This window comes from Chenopodium quinoa, unplaced genomic scaffold, assembly GCF_001683475.1.
Source record: "Chenopodium quinoa cultivar QQ74 unplaced genomic scaffold, ASM168347v1, whole genome shotgun sequence".
NCBI classification, from domain to species: Eukaryota; Viridiplantae; Streptophyta; class Magnoliopsida; order Caryophyllales; family Amaranthaceae; genus Chenopodium; species Chenopodium quinoa.
The window spans coordinates 13682369-13700223 of record NW_018743292.1 but is presented as its reverse complement, the minus strand read 5'-3'; the positions used below and the strand labels follow the sequence as shown (position 1 = coordinate 13700223).

The 17855-nt window shown below is 35.6% G+C and overlaps 2 protein-coding genes across 2 annotated transcripts; one reads left to right on the top strand and one right to left on the bottom strand.

Moving 5' to 3' along the window:
* Positions 1-660: 660 nt before the first annotated feature.
* LOC110737152 (40S ribosomal protein S30) lies at positions 661-3453 on the top strand. The gene is made up of 3 exons (XM_021917525.1): positions 661-792; positions 923-1060; positions 3188-3453. The coding sequence occupies exons 1-3, from the start codon at positions 789-791 to the stop codon at positions 3232-3234; spliced, it is 189 nt and encodes a 62-aa protein (XP_021773217.1). The 5' UTR covers positions 661-788; the 3' UTR covers positions 3235-3453.
* Positions 3454-4522: 1069 nt separating this feature from the next.
* On the bottom strand, positions 4523-5981 carry LOC110737151 (putative nuclease HARBI1). Its single transcript, XM_021917524.1, has one exon. It carries the CDS (start codon positions 5968-5970, stop codon positions 4717-4719), a length of 1254 nt encoding a protein of 417 aa, XP_021773216.1. The 5' UTR covers positions 5971-5981; the 3' UTR covers positions 4523-4716.
* Positions 5982-17855: the final 11874 nt, after the last annotated feature.

Genomic DNA, 17855 nt, shown 5'->3' with positions numbered 1-17855 from the left:
GATATTGGTAAGTGAAATTTTAAACATGAAAATGAATTTTTGAATTTGAATTTTGAATTTGAATTTTAAAAATAAAATCTTGAAATATTTTGAAGAAAATAATCTTGGAAAGAGAAAATTATTCTGCAATCTTAATTTTTTTTTGAAAAGATTGTATCAATTAATGTGGGATTTGGTTGAACCCTTTCCGAAATTTAATGAATACACCTAAAAAAACTCGCGTTCTTTGTTTCACATCTACATGTTCTTTTTCAACTGAATGTTCTTTTGAAAAAGCAGTATATTCTTTCGCCTTTTTTTTAATTTATAATTGCCTGCGTTTTATTTTCCGAGCAATGTCATTTTTGCCTGAGTGTACCATGCTCATGGTACACTTGGTTGTACAGATCAACGATTGATTTAGAAAGTAATAACTATGGAATGAATAACAGATTCCTATAATTAAGCAAGCAAAATCTTTCTTTCTTTCTTTTTTTTCAAATAAAATGTACAACTAAAACTGTATATGTACAACATGGTGTACCGGTACACTTGGGTGTACTTTAAAATTTTCAAGACAGGATGCATAAAGATACATCTAAGAATATGTGATACGGGCCTAGCCAAGCACAAATAATCAATGGGCCTGAATAACCCACTAGCTACTGAAAAACCCTAAAGCCCAACTTACAATTTCATATCATTGATTTTAATATCTCTTCTCAAATCTGAAACCCTAAAAATCCTAGCCGGCGCATTTAAGGAGAAAGAAAAGCCGAAAGTAGCAGCAACAGAACAACAACAAAACCATGGGTAAATTTCCAGTCTTTCTTCTTCCATTATCCAAAAGCTTCAAACTTTCCATTTTATACAAAATCCAAAGCTTAATTCGAGCTTTAATGGCGGATAATTTGATTTTATTGTTATGCTTATTGTTTTACAGGAAAGGTTCACGGTTCATTGGCGCGTGCCGGTAAGGTGAGAGGTCAAACCCCAAAGGTTGCTTCTCAAGATAAGAAGAAGAAGCCACGTGGACGCGCTCACAAGCGTTTGCAGTACAATCGCCGTTTCGTTACTGCCGGTAACCTTTTTCTCTCTCCTCTAACTTAATTTTGTGATTAGGGTTCATTTGATTTGTAGTTTTATTTGTATTTTGATATGATTCATTTTATAATATATGATTCGGAAATACCAATCTAAAGAGAAAGGTGTTAAAATGAATGAATGTGTTGATTTTATGGGTTAATGGGTGTTTTTATTGAATGATTTATAAATGTTTGCTTAAGTTTGTTGTTGAGATAAATTTGTTGGTTAGTTTGTTAATTGGCGAAGGATGTGATTGATTAGTTGTGAATGTTAGTTGCCAATTTGCAGAGCAAATTCATGAATTTTATAATGATGTTATCTTGCATTGAAGGTTGGCAATATAAACCATAGGGTGATTCTCCGTGCCTTTCGAACTCTGCTCGTGTCGATTATGGCCTCGAACAAATTACTACATTTTGCCTTTTCTAATCTAATAACATTTCCTTGTTCACATATATAAAACAATCATAAATCCTTAAGTTAGCTCGGCAACTGTTGCTGAAGTGTGTACTTTGTTGCTAGATTTGTATTCCGGATGTCGTGTTTATTTTATGTGATACATGTGTTTAGTATATGTTTTAAGTAGCCAATTTGCAGAGCAAGTTCATTAATTGTAAAATGATGCAATCTTGCATTGAAGGTTGGCAACAAAAATATAGGGTGATTCTCCGTGCCCTTCGAACTCTCCTTGTGTTGATTGTGGCCTCGAACAAATTACTACATTTTGCCTTTCTATCATATATAGGAAAAAATTATTTTTAAAATGGGGTTCTTTATTTTTAGATGTTTAATAGAATGGGGAAGCATATTAATTAACAGGGAAAATTGCTTTGGTTGCTGGTGTGCATTTATAATGTTCATTAAATTATAAAGCTTTCTTGTCAAATGTTTCAGAAGTTTATATGTGTTGCTAATTTGCATGTTGTATTTATGTATGGGATGGATGTGTTTATTACCTACTTAAAATAGCCAGTTTGCAGAGCAAGGTCATTTACGTTACAATGATGCAATCTTGCATTGAAGGTTGGCAATAAAAATTTTAGGGTGATTCTCCGTGCCCTTCGAACTTTGCTTGTGTCGATTGTGGCCTCGAACAAGTCACTACATTTTGTCTGTTTATATATGCTAAATTTGTAGTTTTTTTGTTATGTATGTGTTCATTACTTGTGGTTGGAAACTGCCTATTTGCAGAGCAAGGTCATTAATTTTAAAATGATGCAATCTTGCATTGAAGGTAGGCAATATAAAACATAGGGTGATTCTCCGTGCCTTTCGAACTCTACTTGTGCCGATTGTGGCCTCGAACAAATCACTACACGTCTTTATGCTCAATTTGGAGGTCTATATTTATTGGGGTATGGGGGGATGCATTTGTGTAATTACTTACAGATGCCAATTTGCAGAGCAAGGTCATTAATTTTAGAATGGTGCTATCTTGCATTGAAGGTTGGCAATATAAACATAGGGTGATTCTCCGTGCCTTTCGAACTCTCCGTGTGTCGACTGTGGCCTCGAACAAATCACTACATTTTGTCTGTTTCTTTGCTGAATGTTCAGTAGATTTTGTATTTGCTTTGGATTTGTAACGCTAATTTTACACCCAATTAAAGGAAAATTTGAGAGTTGAGTGTTGAGTATACATTTGTACCTGGTTAGAATATTATAGGTGTCGTTAGAATATCTCTGTGCCTTTCGAACTTAAAGATGCTGTGTTTTTATCTTTAGTGGAAGATGAAGATTAAACTATTATACCCTATTATAGGTGTCGTGAAATTCTATAGGCGTGAGAGCAACCATTAGTGGAGTTAATGTTGACTATGTATTTTCAATTTCTGTTTCTGTGCTGCATAGAAGGATTTTGTTTGCTTTGTGTTCTCTGTGGCAATCTTGTTCCCTTGCCATGACATATAATTGTGTACTTGTAAATTACATCTCTTTGTTACCTCTTGTTCGGTATTAACTACATGGAAAGAAAAGTTTGTTACTTGTGGAGTTCTGCTAATCCATTTCACTTTTCATATTTCAGTTTATGCTTTGATGTAGCCAAAACAGATTTTTCTAAAAGTTCAATGTATGCTTGATTTTCTTGTTCTGATTTTCATTATGCTACTTTTGATTTCAGTTGTCGGATTTGGCAAGAAGAGAGGACCCAACTCATCAGAGAAGTAAGATGTTGAATAGAAATTGAAGTTATGCAGCCAGTCTTCTTCTTAGGATCTCTCAGTTTCACTTAAATTTCTTTTTCCTTTTATATTAGTGCCCTCAAGTAATGTACTTTGTGTATTCTTAAATGACTTGTTTTTTGGTGCTATTTAACCTTTAACTATGTAGCTGGATTCATCTTTCCCTATACTTCGTAATAGAAACAATTTTGCCCACCCGATATCATCTATATTCTCACTCCATATTAAGTTTTGTACAAATTTCACGTCCTGAGTACATTGTACACCATTCTTTTTAAGTGTATCTGACCTCCAATACAATATTTGGCTGGTAAACACGGAGTAGAAGAAGAAAGACGGGAGAGTAGAGAGGAAAATATAGCGTTATTGCTCAAAGAGATGATGTCTCAAACAAGCATTATATTCCTGTCATATAAAAACAAAAAACAAAAATTGGGCATTATATAATTATATTCAAGGACAATGGCGGCCATTTTCTCTCAAACGAGCATTATATTCAAGGTCCGAATTAAACATTAATATTATTAGTTATGAAATGTTGTCAGAATTTTCAAACTAATACTCTGTATCATGTTAGAAATGTATTTAATAGTAAGATGCATAAACGCATAACTATAAATTTCCGTAAACTATGTGCCTAGCCTACGCCAAATAACCTGAAACGGAGGGACCGAGGGAGTAAATGAAAAACATAAGTTATCCCGAACTGAGATGAAAATTTCCAGAGGGAGAATCAATTATCATACCAATACCACTATAAAATTGAGAAACAAAAAAATAAACAAAAACAAATTTGAAAATAATTAGAACATGGGCAATGGGTTAACCTGAGCTCACAGTTTGCTACTTTGCTAGTGCCTTTAGGAGTGCTTCTGTGCATATGACCTGTGGTCTAATTCTAAGCATGGATCATTACTATTTAATACTGCTACTTACTGTGTAATTATTGCTTTGATTTACTATTTACAACTTTACAAGACTTTAAGAGCACCATTATTGGTGAACAAAAAAAAATGGTTCATGGGTCACTATCACCATTTCTCTCTCATCCACATCAACCCAACAAACCATTTATAATATTCACTCTTAACAATAAACACTAAACAATGGTTCATCATCAATACTCCCTACCCCACCTTATTTTATTTTTGTAAAGATAATCTTTTTGTTTCATAATTATAATTTATTAACCGATGTCAATGTAATTAATTGACGTATTTAATATTTTAATCGTGATTACTAATTAAGAAATTATCGCGTTTTTTTATCAGCTTTTTAAAAAATTAATTCTTGTGATTAATATTTTTTAAACAACAACGCAGCTAATTTTAATTAACATAAAAAAAAGGAGGTACAAATCGTGATTACAGTTCTACAACTATAATCTAGTACATTTTATTTAAAAAAAAAAAACACAACTACACATCGTTTTGTAAGATGTCCTTAGGGATAACCATTTGTTGTAAACCTAGTTGCCTAAGTTTTCGTTGTTACCAAATTTATTCCATATATGTTCGACCAAGTCGTTTTTTAGCTGCAAATGAGTCTGTTGATCCTCAATCTCTGTTCTACGAGACAAGTATAAGCCGATATCCACAATACGATCAGTACGGTACTCGGTAGTGTCCTCATTAGCGTTCCCTCCAGCATTCATAAAATCATTGGTATTAACGTTATTTTGATACGTCTCTCGTTCATCTTCAACGGTCATATTATGTATTATGATGCAGGCGAGCATGATATTGTGGAGTATGTCGGTATCCCACGCCAAAGACGGCTTTTTAATAATGGAAAAACGAGCTTGAAGGACCCCAAATGCACGTTCAACGTCTTTTCTTGCAGCTTCCTGGTGTTTTGCGAATAAACGATCCTTATGAGTTTGTGGACTCGTAATGGATTTCACAAAAGAAGCCCATCTAGGGTAGATTCCATCAGTAAGATAATACCCATTCGTATAATGATGACCATTGACTACGAAGTTGACAGGAGGTGTCCGACCCTCTAAGACGTCTTCGAACACAGGGGATCGATGAAGCACATTAATATCGTTGCAGCTACCTGGCATCCCAAAAAGCGAATGCCATATCCATAGATCTCTGTCCGCAACTGCCTCCAGTATGAGAGTTGCAACTCCTTCTCTTCCTTGATACTGCCCCTTCCATGCGTGTGGACAGTTCTTCCACTCCCAGTGCATACAATCAATGCTACCTATCATGCCAGGAAATCCACGTTCTTCCCCAATACGTAGCAATCTTTCCATATCTGCGATGTTTGGACGGCGTAGGTACTGATCACCGAACAAGTTGATGACACCTTCTGTAAACTTTTGGAGTGCCAATCGTGAAGTAGCCTCACTTATACGAACATACTCATCACAAGCGTCTGAAGCACACCCGTAAGCTAGTTGTCTAACGGCCGCAGTGCACTTTTGAAGTGGAGACAAACTAAGACGACCTGTCGCATCTCGCCTTTGTTGAAACCAAGGGTCATGTTGGGTCACTGCGTTGATAAGGCGCTCAAACACATGTTTACGCATTCGAAACCGGCGCCGGAACAAGGAACTTGGATAAACTGGGACTTCCGCGAAATAGTCATTGTATAACCGTGCATGACCTTCTTCGCGTCCCCTATCCTTTCGGGGCTCAATAGATTTTCGTCGGCGTTGCTGAGTGGCAGCCTGAATAATTGGTGGAATGTACTCATGCATTACGTGTTGTATCATAAGACACACTTCATTACGTCGTTGAACTCTAAGCTCCCTTCCCTCATCATCCGAGTTAGATGAAGATGAAGGGGAATCGGTTGAGCTTTCGTTTAAACTATTTGAATTCATTTTGTACGTAAGAAATGTAAGATAGAGTGAGGTTTGCTAATAGTAACTGCAAACGATTTATGTGTTTGTGTGTATACAAAATGAAAGAATGGTGTTTATTTATAGTGAACTAATTTGTAATTCTTCTTCAGAAATATCTGAATATAAAGAGACAAAGATCACATGGGCTATGACAAACAATGAATTACAACCACACAGAAATTGAATAGAGAAGAAGGGTTTCACATGGGCTATGACAAACACTGGATTAGAACCACACAGAAATTGAATGGAGAAGAAGGGTTTCACATGGGCTAACAAAGGGGAAATTAAGATACTGACACAATTATATATAAAGAGACAAATTGATATAATTGAATAAACAGAATAAGATCACATGGGCTATGAAAATGGGAAAGTGGAAAAGATACATTTTATTGATTAATTGATAAAGTACAAACATAAGGAAATGAGTACAAGAGGTTGAACTGGAATTGAAAACTTATCACTACTGAAAATGAAGAACAACAAAGGAATTGAACACACTTAACTACAATAAAAATAAAGGACACTAAGCATCATTATTGAAACGTTGAAAATTGTTCCGAAGTATTACTATCATTTCGTCTTCCCATTGCTCTCGGTTTACTTTCTGTTCTAGACGAGATAGTTGCTCCCAGTTGATCCTATATTGCTCTAGCTCAATTTTCCGTTGTTTCCTTGCCTCCTTGCGCTCTTGTATTTCAAGTCTCTTCATTTCTGCTTTGTTTGACACATTCATCGACTCCCCAAAAAGCTGCAATCGAGTGTTGAATGTTTCTAATTCCTTAAATGCTTGACTTGATGGAGCTTTACCCTTAAACCTCGACTTAGCCTTTTTAATACCTTCAGCACGAGCTACTCTCTCATCACCGACACCCACGCTGGTTGGTGTGGTAGGTGAGGAATTGTCACCCTCATCTTATTCAGATAAGACATTGCTCGATTCCCAAATATTGGGATTCGGTTGTTGTGACGGAAAATAACCAGATGCAGCACCATATTCACCGTAACCCATTGGTATCATGGATGGATGTGGGAAATTTGAACTGCTTTGAGAAAAATTAAAATTTTGAGGGAAATTTGGTGGATTATATGGGAAACTTGACTGGGGTATTTAAGGATAAACTCCAGAAAAGTTATGGGGAATATTTGTGGATGTTTGTGAAAATTTTGGGTGAATTGGAGGAAAATTAGCTTGATTCGGGATCATATTTTGACCCAAATTTTTTTTTTGCTTTCTATTTGTTTTGGGGTTGGTATTAGCATCCATAATTATAATTTATATTTGGAAAAATAAAAATTTAATAATAATAATAACAATAATAATAATAATAATAACGATAATAATAATAATAATAATAATAATAATAATAATAATAATAATAATAATAACAACGATATAATAATAATAATAATAACAACGATAATAATAATAATAATAACGATAATAATAATAATAAATAATAATAATAATAATAATAATAATAATAATAAAAACAATAATAATAATAATATATAATGATAATAATTAAAAATAATAATAACAATAATAATATTAATATTGGTATAAATAATAATAATAATATTGGTAATTATAGAGGGGATTTTTGAAGAGAAAAATATAGTAGAAAAAAATAAATTTTGAAAGTTGAAAAAAATATATCAATATGGGTGTCTATTTATAGAGGGGAAAAAAATAGAGTCGTTGGTAATTTTTTTTTTTTTTTATTTGTATTTTGTAAAATATATCCGTTGCAAAATTACAACGGATATATTTAAAACAGTGCACACGTGTCAAGCAGCGGCTGGGCCAAGTGGCGCGCTCCCAGCCGCTGATTTCTATTTTTTTTTCTGAGCTTCAACAGCAAAACGACGTCGTTTTCCTATAATACCAGTCCAAAATATTGGTGGGGCCCACAGCGAATTAATTCATGGAAATGCTTGCTCCTGCAATCGAACCCATGACCACTCAACATGAACCATTAAAGGTTTGCCATTAAGCCACCACTTTATTTGTTTATTCATTGTGAACAATTAAATAGTTCACCCTTAAAGATGCCCTAACCTCCATATTATATAATGGGCCCCATATAATTTGAAATTCAGGTATTTTTTGAACGTTAGGTTTGGACATATATAGCCATGTAGGATTGCTAGGTTGTGGGTTTTCACTTTGATGTTTTGTAAATCACAAGAAAGAAGACATGAGGTAAACTACAAGAGCGCCGAACATTTTCTTGACTCCCCGACACTTTTTTTGGCCATTAAAGTGAAAAGTTTTTATAACATACTTCTGATTATGGAGTACCTGCATTCGATTAATTACATCGCCTATTAATTGAAATAGACCTGGTTATATTGAATTTATTAACTTCACTTTACATCACGAAAGAAAACTATCTCTTTATAACTAACTCTATTTTATATACTTCTTCATATATATAGAGAGATCAAAATTAGGGTTAATGGTGATGTTTTTTACACGTTTATTTTTGAATGTGATTATGAGCACGATATGACAAGACACATTTAATAAAGCAGGGTGAGCTACTTTTAAGTTGATGTTTTAAACCTGTCTATCTCCGATACGAACACGAACACGAACGCAACACAATATGATATGATATATTTGTCAGCTCTAGAAAGATTGATACGTCAGTGAACAAAAGTAGTAAGAACAAATTAAATATAATTGGTGTGAAAGTAAAGTTGTAAGGCCTTGTTTAGCTGAAATTAGTTTTAAAATAAATTCATATCATATCATTGTTTTATGTGCGGTTTCTTATCGCTAAATGTCTTTAATTACGTAATGAAGAAATTATAAAAATTACATAAATTACATATTAATAAAATACACATTAATGCGATTCTAACAAGATCTCACTTGATATATTTCTTCTTTATAAAATATCTTACACATAAGGTTAAGGTTTAGTCAAATCAGACAATTAGATCAAATCAAATCAGATCAGACCAGATTAGATAAACAAAAATAAGGTGATGACAATGGGTGAAAAAGATAATGGAATGACTTATTATTTTTGAATAGGTAGAGTATTTATACAAAATCTATGCTCATAAGATGAAAACAATCTCACTGTACTAAATAATATTTTTAACAAAAATAAACCTAAATATATTATTCTCACGATAATATCAATATGAAAAATATATCACATATATTTTTCGATATGATTTGGTCTTATATCTCTAACAGGTGAAATAAACAAGCCCTAAGCTTCTACAACCAAAAGTAGTATTTCCTATAAAACTAACTTGAAGATAGACCGAAAAGAAATTGAGACAAATATTGAGAGATAAAGGGAGTATACTTCGAATAAATTACGGAGCAATTTTTATTTGCCTGAATTAGATAATGAATACATATATTCACGTGCAGTATAAACTCAAGTGGTAGAATGGTACTCCTTGTCAAATATTTTTTTTCCTCTGATCAAATTCCTCATAATAGCAAAGTTGAATTTATATGGTTTTTCTAGGCATGCACTCATTGTCTCAAAAGGTGGCATTGAGCTGATTCCGCATTAAACCTTATTGGCTCAAAGTCAAATACAATCATAACGCATTGAAATTTGAAAAATGATTGGATGATTAAAGTTTAATATTATCGAGAAAGAATTGAAAAGGTCATAAAAACTGTCTGTTCTTTTGTATATTTGTCGTGAAAACTATTAGCCCTAAGAATTGTGAGTATGAAACAATTTTTCTTAGGGACATTCTATAATCCATCTAATCATCTTTTTATTTGTTGTTCCCTTGCTAGTTTGTCAAGGTGTTCATCCTATATGTTTACCTAGTTGTGACTCACAATATCTCATAATAATCACATCCTTATGTGATCATCTGCAATACGTATGTAGTATGTAACTATGTAAGAGGGTATAAAATAACTAGAGTGTTTAAAGTGTGTATTTGCATAAGTTAGGCCACATTTAATATGAATTTCTCTTCAATAAAAAAATTTGAACAATGCTCTCTTTGTTGGCATTATAGGTTAGGCCCTATTCTTTTGAGTTGTTATTTTGTGTTGTTCTGCTCTGCTCTGCTCTGTTATAATTTAGTAGAGTGCTATCCTTGAAAAATTCTATTTCATCTTTCGGTTTCCTTTTAAAAACATTAATGTTAATTTTTTTATTTTAATTGAATTGACACAATTGTTATAAATTTGGACTTTTAGTTAATTTATCAAACACTACTATCTTAAAGTCCCTCTCTAGGGTGAGTAAGTCCCGTGCTAGGGTTTGGTAGTGCGAAAAAAATATTTTTTCCCAATTCTCTAGCAAATTAATAGCAATCTTTTCAATTAAATTCTCGAGCAAACGCATATTGTTAATGATGGAGGACAATTTACTCGATGACTGGAAAAGCTGCGATTGACAGAAGATGAAGGTGTGGTGTTAGGGGGCGATTATGTTGAATTGGTGTCGGATGATACTAAAACCAAATTGCACCTTACACTAGTTGGAAAATTATGGACTGTAAAACCGTATAACTTAGAGGCGATGAAACGTACGTTGAAGGGTGTGTGGAGGTTAAAGGAAAATTTTGATATGATGTTAGGGTTGTGGAGACGAATTTATTCGTCTTTCGATTTTTTTGTGTGGAAGACAAGGAACGTGTATTGGAGGGGAGACCTTGGTTTTTTGATGAGAAATTACTTCTCTTAAAGGAAGTGCAGGGAGATGAAAAACCCTCTGAAATAATCTTCAAGCATACTCCTATGTGAGTGCGGCTGCTAGATGTCCTCAATTGTCGGTAATGTATGATGTTGGTGAGTTTCTTAGAGGGTTTGTGGAGGCGGATGAGTCTGATCCTTTTGGATGGGGAGAATGTATGCGAACCAAGGTCCTTGTGGACATTAACAAACCCTTGCACAGGGGTTTATTTCTTGCGTCGGGGAAAATTCAGTCCACATGGATTGATTTGAAGTATGAGCGCTTGGCAGATTTCTGCTTTTTTGTGGAATGCTTGATCATACTGAGAAAGAGTACCAATATAAAGATCAAGACAGAGATGATGATTCAAAAGTGGTGTTCAAGTATGGACCATGGCTTCGTGCTTCACCCATGAAGAGAAACAGGTTTGATGTAGGAGAAAGAGAAGCTGAGAAAGAATGGTTGGAACGTATAAGGTCCTCGACAATTGCTAAAAAGAACCCCAGCTATAATGATCCTGATGTGATAAAGCTAGGTCCTGTAGGTGCTGCGAGAAAGCTTATTTTCTCTTCCCCAAATGAAAAGGAGAATGATAAAGATGATGATAGAGTGCAAGGTAAGGAGGCTGAACTTAAGATTATAAGTAAGGGAGAGCAGATGGTTTTGCGTACAATTGCAGTAGGAAAATATGAGGGTGATAAAAAAAATTGAGAGTAAAAAAGGGAAAGCAGGGGAAGACAAGGAAGGAGAGGGAAGCAAGAGACTGGAATATGATAACGGGGAATCGAAGAAGGGAGAGGGGAAAGTAGACCTAGGGGAAACAATCTTGAAGATTGAAGGGGGGAGTAATGGGGGTATGGTGGCAGTAGAAGATAAGAGGAGGGAGGAGGGAGATACTTCGGTTGGTGAGAGGGGAAGAAAGGTGACAATTCTAAGGGGAGAAAAGAAGGCTGGTGAGGGAGTAAAAAAGGTAGCAGGAAGCAAAAGAGAGTGTGGTGAGTGGGGGGGGGGGCAGAGGAAAATGATATGTTGGTGGATGAGGATGTGATGAATGATGAAGCAAATAAGTGGCGTAAGGTTTTAATGCTATCTCAAAATGTGGTGGGCCCCACTCCATGGGCTCTTGGTGAACAATGAATTACGCCCTTTCATGGAATTGTAGAGGTTTGGGGAATACCTCGGCGATTAGTGCACTAAAAATTGTTGTTTATCTCGAAAAACCCCAGCTGATTTTTTTGTGGAGACAAGATTAAAAAAAGCATGAGATGGAGAAAATTAAAATAAAACTAACATTCAGCAATATGGTAGCAGTATGTTGTGAAGGTGCGGGGAGAAAACGAAGTGGTGGGCATGCTCTGTTATGGAAGGACTCGTTTGATGTGGAAATTAAGTCCTTTTCTTTACACTACATTGATGCTTGGGGTGAGGTGGACGGGTATTGGAAGATGGAGGTTTATAGGGATATATGGCCACCCCGAGGAAGAAAATAAGCACAAGACAGGGTTTTTGTTGGATACTCTTCATAATAACCATTTTGGGTCGTGGATATGTGGGGGAGATTTCAATCTCATGCTCACTTCGAATGAAAGAAAAGGTGGGAGGGAGTTTAATCTTATTGAAGCTGAAATTCTGAGGAGTGCTATTGATGTTTGTGAATTGGAGGACATAGGACATGATTCCACTTGGACAAATAATAGAGGTGGAGAGAAGAATGTTCAAGAAAGGCTCAATCGGTTTCTTGCAAATAAGGAATGGCGAAATTTTTTTGCTAGTTCCTTTGTGTCTCACTTGTCAAAACGGAAATCTGACCATCTTCCTATCTTTTGATGTATTAGTGAAGGAGTTGGGAAGCCAAAAAAGAAAAAAATTCAGAAAGAGGTATAAATTTGAGGAGATGTGGTTGAGGGATGAGACTTGCGAAGATATTATTCAGAATGCGTGGAACCATGGTGGTGATATATGCTCAAAAATCGCTTATACCTCAATTAATCCGAGTGCTTGGAGCCGTAATAAATTTGGTGATTTTGTGAAAGAGTTGAAGGAATGTAGAGCTAGAATGGAAGAGTTTGGGAAGATCAATCTGATGAAATTATTGCGCAGATGAGGGCCTTGGATGATAGAATGGATAAGCTGGAACGCAGGGAGGACTTATTTTGGAGACAGAAGTAGATATGATTGGCTCCGAGAAGGTGATAAAAACACTTCATTTTTTCATCAACAAGCAAGTCAGAGAAAGGCGAGAAATCATATTCGTGACATAAAAGATTATGCGTGCTGGTAATCTTTTTCGGGAAGAAGAACAAATCTCTGAAGTGCTTGCTAGCCACTTTGAAGAATTATTTTCATCTGGTGGTCCTGGGGAAGCGGAAAACATCATCGACAAAGTTGATTCAAAAATCTCAGAGGAGAAATTTTCTTATTTAGTAGCCCCTTTTAATGGTGAGGAAGTTTGTGAAGCTCTTTTCCAAATGCACCCTACCAAAGCTCGAGGCCTTAATGGTATGTCTGCAACTTTCTACCAAAATTTTTGGAATATTGTTGGCAATGTTGTTATTAGAAATTCTTTGAGTATTCTTAGTAATGTAGTAGATATAGGTCTTATTAATCAGACTTATATTGTGCTAATTCCGAAAATAAAGAGTGTGAGTCTCCTGTTGATTATAGGCCAATTAGTTTGCGCAATGTTGTGTAACAAATTGTGTCAAAAGTCTTAGCTAATAGACTTAAAAAGTACTCCCTACTATTATTAGGAAATCTCAAAGTGGTTTTGTGCCGGATAGATTAATTACAGACTATTTTGGTGGCTTATGAATGCTTTCATTACTTGAGGAAGAAGAAGACATGGAAGAATGGTTTTTTTGGTTGAAGCTTGATATGAGCAAAGCATAAGATAGAGTAGAATGGGTTTTTTGGAAAGAATGATGAAAATTTTTGGCTTTCCGGAGACTTTTGTGCAGAATATAATGATCTGTGTGACTTCAGTTTCTATTGATGTGTTGGTCAATGGACAGTCGTCTCGGGGTTTTAAGCAAGTAAAGGGCTCCGGCAAGGAGATCCTTTATCCCATTTCTCTTTTTTATGTGTGTAGAGGGTATATCGGCTCTTTTAAGGGATGCGGAAAAAAAGGAAAATGATTCATGGAGTAAAAGTTGGAAAGCATGTTGAGCCTATTTCACATCTGTTTATTGCAAATGACAGTCTCCTGTTTTTTCAAGCAAATGAAGAAGAAACCGATAGAGTTCTTGAGCTTCTTTCAACCTATGAGGTGGCATCGGACCCAAAACTGAATATGGAAAAATCGGAGGTGTCTTTTAGCCGAAACATTGATCGTGAAAAGAAAAATATGCTTCAGATGAAGTTATCATTTAAGGCTGTCGAAGGAAATGAAAAATATTTAGGCCTTCCAACCTACATTGGATGGTCTAAAAAAATCGTTTTCCAGAGTATTCAGGATTGGGTCTGGAAGAAGCTTAAAGGCTCGAAGGAAAGATTTTTATCTCAAGCAGGTCAGGAGATTCTTATAAAGGCTGTGGCTCAAGCTATTCCTACTTATGCAATGCAATGCTTCTCAATTCCGGTTAGCATTTTGAAGGAGGTGGAATGAATGTGTCGGAATTTCTTTTGGGGGGAAAAAAGGGCAGAGAGGAAAACCTGTTGGGTTGTGTGGCACAAGTTGTATCGAGCAAAAAATAATGGTGGTTTGAGTTTCCGTAATATGCAACTCGTCAACAAAGAAATGCCAGCGAAACAGGCATGGAGAATTTTGACAAATGAGACGTCTCTAATGTGTCGAGTGCTAAAAGGTAAATTGCCTCTAATGCAAGCTTTACATGGATATCAATTTTAAGTGTTAAGGAGGTGATTGTAAAAGGAGCTAGAAAGAGTGTCGGCAAGGGGTGTAGTATTAATATATATATTTGGGATGATCCATGGGTCCCAAGACTTCCTGATTTTAGTGTTTTTGCACAAAGGGAATAGGGTGAGTTTGCTCTAGTTTTTGTGAATGAGTTGTGGGAGGAAAAGAAGTGGAATATAAGCCTGTTAAATGAGCTTTTCTCGCTGAGGGAAGTGAATGATATATGTAGTATTCCCATTCCTTTTTTAAAGAGAATGATGGCTAGTCGTGGCACCACTCGAAGGATGAGCATTTCAATGTTAAAAGTGTGTATAATATGCTGATTGAAAGTGAGGATAGAGGAAAGACATCTGCTTTGAATGGGCAGAATGTGTTCACCTGGAGATCTATTTGGCATGCTCACATTGCACCCAAAATTAAGTTCTTTGCGTGGCAATGTGTTAAAGATAGTCTTCCTACTAGAAGCAACCTTGCAGCTAAAGGAATGATTGATGATCCAATTTGCCCAATGTGTGGGGAGGAAAATGAGATTATCTTACATATGCTATTAGTGTATCCGTCTGTTAGCATAATTCGGAAATATTCTATGCTTAGATTGGATACGAATTTAGGTGAGAAAAGTGGGTTTCGAGATTGGTGTAATGCTATGAAGGAAAAAAATCAAAGAGCCAAAGTGGTGGGATATGTTTTGGTGTTTGGCTTGAGGAGTTTGGTTGAGGCGAAATGGTTGGATTTTTGAAGGGAAACGAAAGATGGAGGCTGACATTATTAATAAGGTTGCTGGCCTTGCTGGCCGGGGAGTATGAAGATGCGTTGGAGAAGTGTGGAGTTGTCCAACCAGTGCAGCAGCTTGGCTCGGTGTGGAAGGCCCCTGCAGCAGATGTGTATAAGCTAAACACAGACGCTACACTGCTTTCTTTAATCAGCAGCAGCTTGGAATGGGAGGGGTTTTGCGTGACAGTGTTGGGGATATGGTGCTGGCTTTCTGCTCGTGCTTACAGGGAAACTTTGAGGTTGATGTTGGTGGAGCAATGGCAATGCGGCAGAGCTTTATGACAGCTATTGAAGCGGGTTTCAGGGACTTCGTTCTTGAAACTGACAATATTAAATTGTTCCATCATATGAAGAAGGGTATCACGCCTCCGAATGCTTTTGGGAACGTAGTGAAAGACATATGCATCCTCATGATAAGCCGTGTTTTGTGCATGTTTGTTGTCTTCTTTTTAGTTGTTTTTATTAGTCTTGCTTAGTATTTTAGTCCATTTTGGTTTGATTTGGTTTAGTTTCGATGATTCGATACTTTTATGGGTAGTTTCGTTGTTTTTGATGTATTTCAGGATTAACGAAGCAAATATGGAGATTTTTATGAAGTCATGAGACTAAACCGAGGCCATGGACGTTCACGAAGCTCATTGGTCGAAGAACGAGTCATTTAGGCCTTTTTGGAGTCAAGCACGACCATGTTTAAGAGAGGCACGCCCATGTATTATTGAAGAAAGAAAGAAGAAGTAATCTAGAAGCTAGGCACATCCGTGCCCAGTTTAGGCACGTCCGTGCCTAGGCCTCAGAAACTGAAGAAAACTCTCTGGAAGTGAGGCACGTCCGTGCCCCTGCTGACTTTGAATTTGCATATGAGGCACGTCCGTGCCTGGAGTCCAGAAGACAAGAAAAACCTTACTCGAAGTGAGGCACGTCCGTGCCTCTTGTAGGCACGTCCTTTCCTCTTAAGGAGAGGATATGCGCTGATTTTTCTTTGCTTTCTTATCTTTTTGTTGGGAGTATAAATACCCCAAACTTTATTACATTTCACTATCCAGTATTTTCCTTTTAGACCTAGTTCTCTCTAAAACTCTTACGTTGCTTTTGTAATTCAAGATTCAAGTTCTACTTTTGCAATTTCCATTTATTTCAAGATTTGGTATTTTCCTTTCATTCTTTATTTCTTAATTATGTTTTCCTTGATTGATTTTGCTATTGTTTATTTTAATATGAGTGAGTAGTTCTTATATTCCAAGATCTAGGGTAGCCCAATTATGATTGATGCATAAATTAATTTCTTTAAGTTCTCTAATAACTATTGCAATTGTTTATGCTAAATTGATTGTGATTATGCCAATACTAGATTAGAGATAATTAGTATTGTTATTATTCCATTGTTTTAATCACAACGAGAGTTGGGTGTTAACGGAATTGGGTAGATTAATTTAGGGTTTGAAATTCATCACGAGAGTAGTTGAATTGATAATTGGGAAGTGAAGTAAAGTGTTTAATGTCTCTAAATTGCATGATTCCATGAGAATAGGCTTGATTGTATGTTAGGGAAGTCATTGATACTCGAGAGAGGTCCTTGGTATTGATTAGGGTTTACTTTTCCCCATGTTAGTTGGAATTGTATGTTAGGGGTAGATATATAATTGCATCGATCGTAATTGTGGTGATACTTGATCTTGGATGTTTTAGCTTATTGATTCATTATATTCTTTTGATTTATTCTAGTTTTCCATACATTAGCTCTTAGTTTATTCCATCATTGATTTGATTCTTGCTTAGTAATTATTTGAGTCTAGATAATTTAGGTGAACCTTAGTCTCTTGGGATTCGACCCTTACTTGCCCGACTACATAGTTAGGAGGAATAGTTAGGTTATTTTTGTTAGGTACGCGACACGCCTATCACCTCATGCTCCTGAAAGACTGTAGAAGAGTGGAGTTTTTGTTTATTAGAAGGGTTGGCAATGGTGTAGCGCATAGCTTGGCTAATTTAAGTTGCAATTTCAATGAGTGTCGTATTAGGTTAGAAGAGTACCCTCTTGATATTCAAAGGGTTATTTGTAATGATCTTGCAAACTTGATGCTTTAATAAAATGATGAGCTTTCGGTTTGTGTCAAAAAAAAAAATATATTGGACTTTTAGTTATAAATTTGGACTTTTATTCATAATATTTTGTTAAAATATTGATTTGTAAATTTGTGATGTACGGAAAAAACACAAGACTAGAATTTTCGTACTTAAATTTTAATTCGTAACTTAGAAGGCTTCATTATGAAATGAAAAAACAAAGTACTTTAGATGCTTATTAAATAAAAGTAACATATTTTTACGTTCTTAAATTTATGTACACGTATATTTAGGGATTCGATTTTTATACGTTAGGGCCCTTAAATCCTTTGAGACGGCCCTGAAAATAACAAGCAATGCTATTGTGTAGGTATATAGAGAGT